Source organism: Chelmon rostratus, chromosome 20, assembly GCF_017976325.1.
Source record: "Chelmon rostratus isolate fCheRos1 chromosome 20, fCheRos1.pri, whole genome shotgun sequence".
Lineage (NCBI taxonomy): Eukaryota > Metazoa > Chordata > Actinopteri > Chaetodontiformes > Chaetodontidae > Chelmon > Chelmon rostratus.
This window is the reverse complement of record NC_055677.1, coordinates 18,511,533-18,522,860: the sequence shown is the minus strand read 5'-3', so window position 1 is coordinate 18,522,860 and position 11,328 is coordinate 18,511,533. Positions and strand designations below refer to the sequence as shown.

At 42.3% G+C, this 11,328-nt stretch overlaps 1 protein-coding gene across 2 annotated transcripts; it reads left to right on the top strand.

Moving 5' to 3' along the window:
• The first annotated feature begins 483 nt into the window (after window positions 1-483).
• Window positions 484-8,492, top strand: LOC121623955 (holocytochrome c-type synthase). Of its 2 annotated transcripts, none has more exons than XM_041961511.1 (8): window positions 484-544; window positions 1,753-1,867; window positions 2,015-2,062; window positions 2,432-2,562; window positions 3,490-3,638; window positions 5,525-5,644; window positions 5,838-5,924; window positions 6,386-8,492. In XM_041961511.1, the coding sequence occupies exons 2-8, from the start codon at window positions 1,759-1,761 to the stop codon at window positions 6,582-6,584; spliced, it is 843 nt and encodes a 280-aa protein (XP_041817445.1). In that variant the 5' UTR covers window positions 484-544; window positions 1,753-1,758; the 3' UTR covers window positions 6,585-8,492. The 2 variants fall into 2 exon arrangements, with proteins under 2 accessions (XP_041817445.1, XP_041817446.1); XM_041961512.1 differs by having other exon boundaries at window positions 492-544; window positions 1,758-1,867.
• The last annotated feature ends 2,836 nt before the right edge of the window (window positions 8,493-11,328 follow it).

Below are 11,328 nucleotides of genomic sequence, written 5' to 3'. Positions count from 1 at the left end.
ATGATGTTGGTGTTTAAAAGGATCAGAACGCTGCTAAAAACATCTGAGTGTACACACAAGAACACGTTTTTAGATTGGAATAAAGCCGTTACCAAATAAAGAATTTTGGGCAGAGTAAGGCTGGTGTGCTCTGAAATCAGAGTGAAGTGAGTTCATTTTATTTGGTAACACATGCACTTGTATGCGAGAGGGGGTGGACAAAATATCAGACACACCACAGTCTCAAAAACAGTGTTGAATAACCACTGCAGGCTAACCACTGCGGCATTGGGAGATTCCATGGCTGCGTGGTTTTATTTCGTCCTCCGCACGGCTTTATATCCGAGCAGCAGTTTGCAGTCTGATGTATAGCTGAACACCATTATTTTATGTATCACGATATGGTTATGTTATTTGGTCCATTTCGGCGTGATGACGTATACGATTACGTACGGCACATGGTAAGCCACGGTTGCGCAACTGCTTCTGGGTAACATATAGTCTCACGTTGACATTGGGTTAGTAACCTGACAGAAGAACACATCCGAGCTGACTTCTCTAACAGGTTCGTTTTTTTATTTCTCTCGCTCCTAATATTTTTTACACCTGGCTGTAAATTATGCGATTACTCCAAACTAAAACACTCGCCCTGAGTTTATCCTGAACATGGCGTTTTGGAATGACGTTAAATCTTTAAGCGAAGACAGTTAACATATGAGCTAAAGTTAGCATAGCTGCTAGGTTGTCTAGCTTGCTGCAGCTTGTTGGTAGGTGAAAGTAGCTAGTGCTAGTAGCTACTTAGCCTGATCATCAGATTGATTTGGCGTCTCATTTCACTTAATGCTTGTCATTCTGTTTGAATCACAGAATAAATCGGATGTATATTTTTTGTTGGGGGAGGAAGCAGTAACCTGGAACCAGGCTAATAGCTAGCGTTACTGGGTTAGCTCGGTGTTGTACTGAAGCTTTGGTGCTAATGCTAACCGGTTTTCTAGGATGGCGACGGCACGATCGGCCGTACACTGGCTCTGATTGGCTTACTATGATGCTATTACCCTAGCGCTAACCAATCACACTCTTCATGCCTGAAACTAACCAATGCAGTCAGCGATGGAAACGAGTAGGGCGGGTCACGACGTCGTCATCCTGGGAAAAAATTGTGTAACCCTGAGGTTAATCAAGGATAACTTCTAGCTGCATACAATGTCAGCCTATTCAGTCATTCTGACCGCTGATATGAATAGTTAGCTATAGGAACTCACTTCAAAAATAGCCTCTCGAATGTGTAAAGCACTTTGAATCGTGTCTGTCATTAAAATGTGTACAAAAACATTTTCCTTGCACTTGCAAAATAACTGGACTGATACATCAAGCTAGAAAAAGTCTAAGTTAGCCTTCATAGGTTTGTTAGGGAAGTATATTATTTACTTCTGTCACTTCCTTATCTGCCTTAATTGATCCGTCCACAAGAGGCTGGGCTTTGCTCAACCCAGTTAGATAGAAGATAATAGTACCAAAGTAGTATTTAATGTAGGGATGTGGTCACACAAGCTTTCTGTTTTTCTTGTCACTCAAAGTCAATACTCAAAACAGAGTCTGACCAAGCGTTGAGGTCAGCTCTTAGATGTGTAGTGCTGCAGACTATATTCAGTTACTCTATTGGGGTTCGGTTCCAAGCTCCAGTCATTACAACTAGTCATCCAGACCAGTCCATCTGACATTAAGTATGCTGACTGACTAAATGTCATGTGTGTTTGTTTCCATATCGGACAGAGCAGGATGGGAGCCTCCTTGTCCACACCTGCTGCTCCTACAGTCCAGGCAGAGGCCATGGTGGCTGCCCCTCCTCAGGGCTGCCCCATGCATCAAGAAGCCCAGCCTGTCAAAGGTACTGCTGCGGGAGGGACGAGGCTATGAGCCACTATCAGATCACTATATATTGCTATGCTATATTGTACTTTTTTAATAATGGTTGCTAAAATGGACAATTAAGTTAACATGTTGTAATTTGTTTGTGTGTATCTGCCTTTCTTAGTGTCTCCGCCTTCAGAGTGTCCCATGCATCAAGCACAGCCTGTAAAAGGTACAAATTTAAATATCAATGCTAGACAGGTTTATTAGATTAGGTGTGCCATGCCTTGACCACTTTGGCAAATACATTTCTTGGAAACACGACCAGATAAGTTTCAGGTTATTTTAATATGTTGACCTTAACACAGTTTTCATAAATCTGTCCTACTCTCTATTTGATTTGTCTCAATGGCTGGTGCTACTGCTGCCTGCTGTTGCCTTTTAAACTTTCTACAAGTTTAGCAGATTTTCTTTTCTTGACTACACTGCATCTTTCCTGGTTCATGTTGTTGTATTGTTGAAATTGTTGGAAGTTATGGGTTAGTACTGCCTAGGGTTTTGTACACACTATGACTGAATCAGGTGCTCTTGTTTCCTGCAGTGTCTCCTCCGTCGGAGTGTCCGATGCATCAAGCAGAAGCAGGTCCCGCTCACCAGGACAGGGCCTATGCATTTGTGGAGTGTCCCATGAAAGCTGCTGGCATGAAAAGTGACATTGACCCAGCAAATATGGTACCTGCACCACTTAATTGTAGTAAAGGGGAAGTGGGTGATGGGTGGATGTGGAAGGGAGTCACAGCATGAAAGACAAACAGAAATAAATTAATTTGCGAGTGTTTTTTTTTTTTTTTTTTTTTTTTTTTTAAATTCAATTTTTTATTTGGAAAAGCAGATGGTACAGAACTTCACTTCTCGATACAATTTAATGTCCACATCAGCGTTGTGGATGCAGGATCGTTAAATGCTAATCCAGATTTTTAATAACAAAGAACAAATATAACATGTGGGCGGGAGTGGGGGAACCCCTCCAATCATTCACATCAGAAAAAGAAGTAGAAAAAAAAACACATTAAAATGTGTATTTGCGAGTGTTTTTTAACTGAAGCACCAATTTAACTGGATTGCAGTTCACGAAACAAGAAAGAAACTTGACACTTTAAAGAGAATTTCTGTCAATGGTCTTGATGTTGTTTGTGGGGGTTAGTAAGACTTAATCACAGCAGTTAGCAAGCTAAGACAGCTTTAAACTGGGTTTAAATAACAGCTATTTGCTCTGCTCTTGAGATGCACAATTAAGATGAATGTTTTTGCAACATTTAGTTTTATTGATAATATGACAATATCATGCTTTTTTTTAAAGCTTTTTCTAAACTTCAGAACTCATTTAGCTTTAAATGGCTTTGCTTCTCATGCACTCAGTCTCTCAATGGGAAAGCATGTCTGTTAGCCAAAAGGTAATCATGCCCATTCCTTAGATTGAATTCTTACTTGTAGACTTAATGTGTTCTCTCCTGGATGAGCCATGTGTCTTTAAACTCTGTTGTACCTTGTTTAAGTCTGGTTTTCACATTGTCACAAACACCACTAATTAACTTTTTATTGCCACACTTCTTAAAAATTAAAGTGCGGAATGTGTCTTTGCTGCCTGCGTGTGCACAGATGCCTCCTCCAAACCAAGTTCCTGCTCCAGACCAGCCCTTCTCCTTGTCCCTATCCAGAGAGGAGTCCACCATTCCCCGTCACAGCACAGAGAAGAACTGGGTTTACCCGTCTGAGCAGATGTTCTGGAACGCAATGCTACGGAAAGGGTCAGTCCAGGGTCAGTTTGGGTTTTCCAGTGGGCAACATCCCCTGATAAACTTTAATTCTAGCCACTAACTTGGGGACACAAGTAATTTGACCCTTCCAGCCTATGTATCTAATCATATTTATGTAACCGTAGTCATTGGGTAAAAGAGAGGAAAGCATACATTCAACATTATGGTCACAACATATGCCGTACAAGAAAATGCAGTTTGGTATGTTTTAAGTGCAAAATGTGAAAACAAAAGAAAAAGGCATAAGATAACATGATTTTTATTTATTTTGAAAAATGTAAGCAAACAGCAACTCATCTGCCATAATTTTCTTTAATTAATGCTTACAGCTGTGCAACTGTTAGCATTTGAGCCTTAGATCATAATGCAGTCACAAAAATGACACACTGATGAGAAACTTCTTAGTGCGAGACTGCTCATCTTTTCTCCTCACTAGATAAACTACAGAAACACAGCAGCTGACAAGTCAAATTATGTTCAGATAAATATTAGCCTTTTCTGGGTGAATAATTGTTAATGTTTCTTTAAAAATTAATTAACAACACCATCAAGCACTTCATGTTTAGGACAGTAGTCTAAAAGCATGCACACAAAGGACAACCATTTACTAAATACTGCTGTCAGAAACTGAGGACAATTAGTTGATAATTAGCCTGATCAGCCACCATCAGTAATGGATACAAACACACATTAGACTGTAAGCTATTAATCAAACCAGTAACTGACTGCAGTCAGTACTTTATTGTACTTTAACAGTTACAAAGTGTTTCTGTGGTGGTCATGAAAGACATACGGTGTTTGTTTAAACTCTCTGTGGAAAAAAAAAAGTATGCCAAACTCCCTTTAAGAAATACGACATATTAACAATTCCAACGTATCTGCAAAAACACATTACTTAGATTTTGAATATACTACAGCATTGATCCCCAACCTGTCGTGGGTCATTTGGTACTGGGCCGCACAGAAAGAAAAAATAATTTCCATTATTTAGTTTTTTCACATAATTTGAAAAACAGGTGGTGCCTGACAGTGCCAGTCTGCAGCCAGGTCCTCTTGACATGATTAAAAAGTGGAGAAAATACCACAGTTTTTAATGCCGATCTTATCATTTTATTTTGTTTTCATCTGCTACACCTTTAGACTGGGCCGTGAAAATATTGTCAGACATTAAACTGGGCCATGGTACAGAAAAAGTTGGGGACCACTGCACTACAGAATGTGTTGCCTCAACTCACTACCACTACTTCTGTTGGTTAGCTGTATTTTAGTGGGAGACGTCCGTGAGAATGAGAGGTGAACATCAGGTGAAAAAAGATTTCTTACTAAAATACAGCCTGATCATCGGGATGCATGTTGTATTAAGCGCCAACCCATAACACTATTACTTCACTGTGTAACATCAGGGAAAAAATAGGCTGCGACCCCTGAACATGTCGATCGTGAGCTTACTGCTTCCTTTTAGGTTTAAACAGAGGAAGCATACCGATCAACAGCACTGTGAACTGAATATTACTGAACGCTGTATATATAAGTGCCAAGTCAGACCTCACAGCGAGTTATAAGCTCCATGTACATTCATAGTTAAGTAACGCTTTGCAGCAGTATGCTTCTACACTTGAAAACACACATGTTTTGATGCTTTCACCACACAGTGTTTAGCTGGTTGTACTTATCACGTAACATTAATTGCTAGCTAGCAGGTTAGCTGTTAATCTTTACAGAGTAGGCGCTACTGTTGATGTCCAGCATGATGGCTCGCAGCTTTAATGATTCACACTTGTTTAGATGGGCGGAGATATCAGTGTTGAGGCAGTTAAGACACTCTGGGTCAGTTCTTTGAGACACTCTTTTAACTGTCCGTTTTGTTTGTGATGCAGGTGGCGCTGGCGTGAAGATGACCTCTCTGCTCACGATATGACCAACATCATTAAAATCCACAACAAGAACAATGAGCAGGCCTGGCAGGAGATCCTGAAGTGGGAGGCCATGCATGCATCGTGAGTTAACAAACTGTAGAACTGGCCTACAGAAGAAAGCCGACAGCTTTCCATTCACTTTCTAACCATGTTAAAATAAATTTGCAACTGTTGCTTTGCTCACTGAAAGTCAGATTCTCTTTGAGCTCATCTGCCTGTACATTCAAGTATTGACAGTTAATTGATCATTGTTTTTTCTTGTGTTTTCTTGCAGTGAATGTCCATGTGGGCCAACCTTAAAGAGGTTTGGCGGTAAAGCCAAAGAATACTCACCCAGGGCTCGCTTCCGCCACTGGATGGGGTGAGCTCCTTCACAACTGAAATGATTACCCCAGAATTACAGTTCATTTGTTTTATATGTGTGGGTGGCGTTCTTTTATTAAGATGATAAGATTCAACTTAAAGCTATCAGCTAGCAGTTTCACTGTTATGTGGTGTGAATGAAAAATATGAGCGGAAAAAAAGATCTCATCCTCATCATGTACTCAGTGCTCCAGTTATGATCTTGAAAGCTGCAGCTGTTTGAGGTCACAGACTTGTTAGAATCAGCTGCTGCCTCCATCAGACAGCCACACCAGGTGGATAATGATGTTCTTTCCACCATTAAGTCCAGTCCAGCATCGCTCTCATACAGTTAGTCATTCCTAGCTGGTGTTAAGGGTCTCTAGTGTGCAGAATTGTCCAACGCTGCTTTAACCGTGCCGCATACCAGCCTCCATCTCATTTCAATGACATAATTTCTCCGATGCTCCTCCTCATTAGATATGAGCTGCCTTTTGACCGCCACGACTGGATTGTTGACCGATGTGGGAAGGAAGTGCGCTACATCATTGACTACTATGATGGTGAAATCAACAAAGAGACGTACCAGTTCTCCATCCTGGACGTGCGCCCTGCATTCGACTCTTTAGAAGCCGTCTGGGACCGCATGAAGGTCACCTGGTGGCGCTGGACCTCCTAAATGACTCGCACACATACACTCACACATACAGGTCACAGTGTGAATTCAAACACATATACAAGCACTGTGAAACTGGCGCTCCTCGTTTCAGCTCTTTACTTGAGATGCAGTGCTGTGAAGAGAAACCATAAACAAGACTCATGAAGAAAAAGAAATTGACCTAGACTATGTTAGGCTGTACAAAGCTTCATCTGCTTATCATTTTCAGTTCAGTGGAATATATAATGTTGGGTTGCATTGCAAATCACAGGACTTTAAAACAGCATCCAAGCCAGTGAAAGTGTTTGTCTGACGGGTCACATGTGGCTGCAAATGCCCTCACTCTGCTCTTGCTTCAAATATAAGTAAAAGAAGAGCTTACTGACTTAAAGGAACACTCCACAAAGGATCTATAATGAGAAATATTACTTCACTCGGGGAAAAGTGGTTGTATAACGGCTCCTGTGGCTCCGGACCAGCTTTGTCAAGTCTGAGAAAAGAACCCTGATGACATCACTGTGACATCACCAGGGTTATCTCCACTTAGGCCTGGAGACTACTAGAACAGGAAGTCTGCATTACAAACTGGAGGTGCAGAGTTTATAATGAATGGGCCAGGCAGGGAAGGTTTGAAAGAAAGATGCTACTGCGTTGCATTGTGGGAAATGTAGGCTCCAGCGTTTTTGGGCGTGGTCCCATACTAGGAACTAAAAGTTAGCAATACCTCATCCTCTGCTGCTTCGTCCATTGATTCTGTTTTCTGCAGCATTTATAGGAATAAATGGAATGCTAAACAGCTGGACTACTCCTTTAAGATGAAAGTACTGATTTGGAATCTCATGATTGTGGTTTCTGAAGACTGTTGCTGTTTCTGATTAACGATAACATCCAGAAAAGTGCCACAGCATTTTAGGCGCTGTGATCACAGTACAGCAGATGATTGCAAGTAGTTTAGGAGTTTAGCTGTTGGAAATCAGAAAAGAGAGACAGAAAATGCATTTGGGGGATGATTGGAATTGAACAGGGTGCATTGTGGTTAAATGGTGCGTGTCTGTTTTTTTTAAGTGAGGGTCCTTTCTGCCACACTTTGCTTTTGATGTAGCTGCTGTGTAAATGACCTGTGATAGAGCCTGGTTACTGTGGCTTACATATGTACACAGCATGCACCCTTAGCATTTGTGTTTTTGCAGGAATAATCCAGAAATGCTTCCAGTCAATGGCCTTCAGTGTTAGGATTCTCCAGGCCGTGCGAGTTGAGTAGTTTGGTTATCGTCACTTCCAGGCGGTGACGTGACCTGCTGACTGACCCACTTTCACTCAGTTTGTCCTGTCTGCCTTTGTGTTGTGTATCTGCTCTGATTCTAAGGCCCATTACCAGTCAGAATCTCCCTCTTCCCTCATCACATCAAACACATTATCTGCAGCACAGTGATGAATTTTCATTCAGCCAGGAAAGCCCTCACTGTTGAGATGGGTTTGACAGATGACCATGACGATGTAGTAGGTTATGGGAATGTAAGTCTAGTTTGGGTATACCTTCATCATTTATAGATACATATTTTTTTAAAGGACAGGGATGGATATGATCCTTGCTATGAACCCCTGTCGCTGTCCACCTTTTCCCTTTCTGTTCTTCTTCTTGTTGTTTTGCCCTGATTTCTTCAGCTGGACATCAGATGCTGATCACAGTAACTTGTTTGGAGTAAACTTACCAGTTTCATACTCATGTTCTTGCAGCATACTTCATATACTGTATTACTTTCCTGCTGCGCTGATATTCAGATTTTTATTTATTGTTTGGTGAATGAGTGTTGACTTAATGTGTGCAGAATCTTAAAGCTTCTGTTCCCAGAAAACGTGGTCTTGTATCAAATGATTTTACTAGCTCTGGTGGTCAATGAAAATATCAATAAAGCTTGTCCTCCTCCACTTCTGAACATTTGCCTTTGTCTTTCATACACGACGTGGTTAAAACCTGTGTGCTTGTGCAAGGATTTGAGTCACATGAGGATCAATGAGGTTCAACACTGGTGTTGGGCGGAAAGACCTGGTTCACAGTCAGTGGTTCAGCTGATCTCAAAGGTGTTGGATGGTGTTGAGGTCAGGGCTCTCCAGGCTTGTCAAGTTCTTCCACAACAAACTGGGAAAACCATTTGTTAATGGAGCTGCCTTTGTGCATGGGGGCACTGTCATGTTGAAACAGGAAAGAGACAAACACAAACTGTTGACACATCCCACAGGCCACCCTGCCCATACAGTGTATGTTAGCACCATCTGCTGGACATGATGCAACATTACAGTCGGTAATGATGACTGAACAATTGTATCTCAGTACTTTATTAGGGACACGGGGCAACGTCCCGAGTCACTGGCTCCTACAGCTATTTCATAGCTGCAGGAGCCAGTGACTCGGGGCGTAGCCCCGAGTCACTTATTACTATCCCGCGCGTTTCTTCTTCTTCTTCTTATTATTATTAGGGACACGGGGCAACGTCCCGAGTCACTGGCTCCTACAGCTATGAAATAGCTGCAGGAGCCAGTGACTCGGGGCGTAGCCCCGAGTCACTTATTACTATCCCGCGCGTTTCTTCTTCTTCTTCTTCTTATTAGGGACACGGGGCAACGTCCCGAGTCACTGGCTCCTACAGCTATGAAATAGCTGCAGGAGCCAGTGACTCGGGGCGTAGCCCCGAGTCACTTATTACTATCCCGCGCGTTTCTTCTTCTTCTTCTTATTAGGGACACGGGGCACGCTCCGAGGCACTGGCTCCTGCAGCTCTGCTGCAGGAGCCAGTGACTCGGGGCATAGCCCCGAGTCACTTATTACTATCCCGCGCGTTTCTTCTTATTAGGGACACGGGGCAACGTCCCGAGTCACTGGCTCCTACAGCTATGAAATAGCTGCAGGAGCCAGTGACTCGGGGCGTAGCCCCGAGTCACTTATTACTATCCCGCGCGTTTCTTCTTCTTCTTCTTCTTATTATTATTAGGGACACGGGGCACGCTCCGAGGCACTGGCTCCTGCAGCTCTGCTGCAGGAGCCAGTGACTCGGGGCGTAGCCCCGAGTCACTTATTACTATCCCGCGCGTTTCTTCTTATTATTATTATTTTTCATCATCCTCCAAATTTTTGTCCCTGAACTCGCCCCGCAGCTTTGAGAAAACCCTTGCAAATTATATATCAAAACGTGCGGTTTGATCAGGATCGGTGTGCTATTACTTTTCTCAAATTTATCGCAGTTTTTCGCGTCGTAAGACGCGAAAAACTGCGATAAATTTCCCATAAGAATGAATGGGACGGGCGAAAAAAAAAAGATGGAAATTGGAGTTTTTCAAACGTCTGTAGCTCAGGCATACATTCACCGAGAGACTTCATTTGAACTTTAAAACGTAGATAATTTTGTCGGCTCCAAATGACCCTCGGCACATTTTGATATCTCTTACGGTTTTCGAACTATGACCATCGAAGGCCGACGTAAGACGCGAACAACTGCGAAGACTTTCCCATAAGAAATGAATGGGGAAATTTCCTCAAATTTCAGCCTTTTTCAATTGTCCGCAGCTCGGCCATACTTTGTCCTAGAGACTTCATTCAAAGTTTAAAACGTAGATAAATTTGTCAGCTCAAAATTAATACCGGCACATTTTTTGATATCTCTTACGGTTTTCGAGCTATGACCATCTGAAGACCATCAAGTTTCTCACAAAAATGCTCAGAATCTCTCCCTCTACAGTGGGTGATGTCATAAGTTAGAGTGAGACAGCCGGTGAAAAATCGCCTGAAATGTGTTTCTAAAATTGCCGTAAAATACAAACGGTGAATAGGAGACACATAATTTTGGGATCTTTTGTAGACAAACTTGTCCTCTTTCATGTGATGTCCTCGAAAAAGCCGAGAGACTTACTGAATTTAAATAGTGAGGCTTTTTGTGTAGCCACCTCCCTCTAGCTCTCCCATTGACTCCAATGTAAAAATTCAGAGCTGTTTTGTGAGAAAAGCATAAATGCCTCCTGTCTTTACATCGCCATAAAACGAAAAGTTGTTGTCTCAGGAATAAAACGAGATGATATTCGGACTCAGGAAGTTCTCGGGAGTCCGATGATCTATAGTACACTCTGATACGAGGTACGGTTCTCTCACCAGAGGATTTAGTTCAGGAGGTTCGCCGAACCCAAATCTCACTGCATACAATACAAACTCCTGTTCTCTGAGTCGCAGAGTCTTTTTAAGTCGACCATTTTGTCATTTTTCTAAAGAATATCTGGACATAAAACACACGTACATCTGGCCCAGACTTGTCCGCATCTCACAGTGTAATCGGTTTTTTGATAGCAGCTACGGTTTTGACACAATCGCAAGTTGTTCGGAAGAAACCGACAGCGAAAAAGCCGCTTTTCAGTTAACAGGTGTGTCATTAACTGTCATTTACACACACACCGGTCAATAACCCACGCACACACATCTGCAGGACAACAAGCCTGAGAATGATTATCTTAACGAGCTCAGTCAAAACAAGGGCATTGTTTGAAAACAATCTCCATCCAACAAACAGTTAAACTCAGCTTCACCAAGCGCTTTGCCAAAAAGGTTGAGACAGTAGTCACACAAACACACACACAAGCAGGGCTAACCAACAGCTAAAAAGTGATTAAAAACAAGCACGTCAAAACTGAACAGGAACAGGTAAAAAGTGGGAGAGGTAGAGAGGTAATTATCAGCAGGTGGGGCAGAAGTTACACACGCACACAAACAAACACACACACA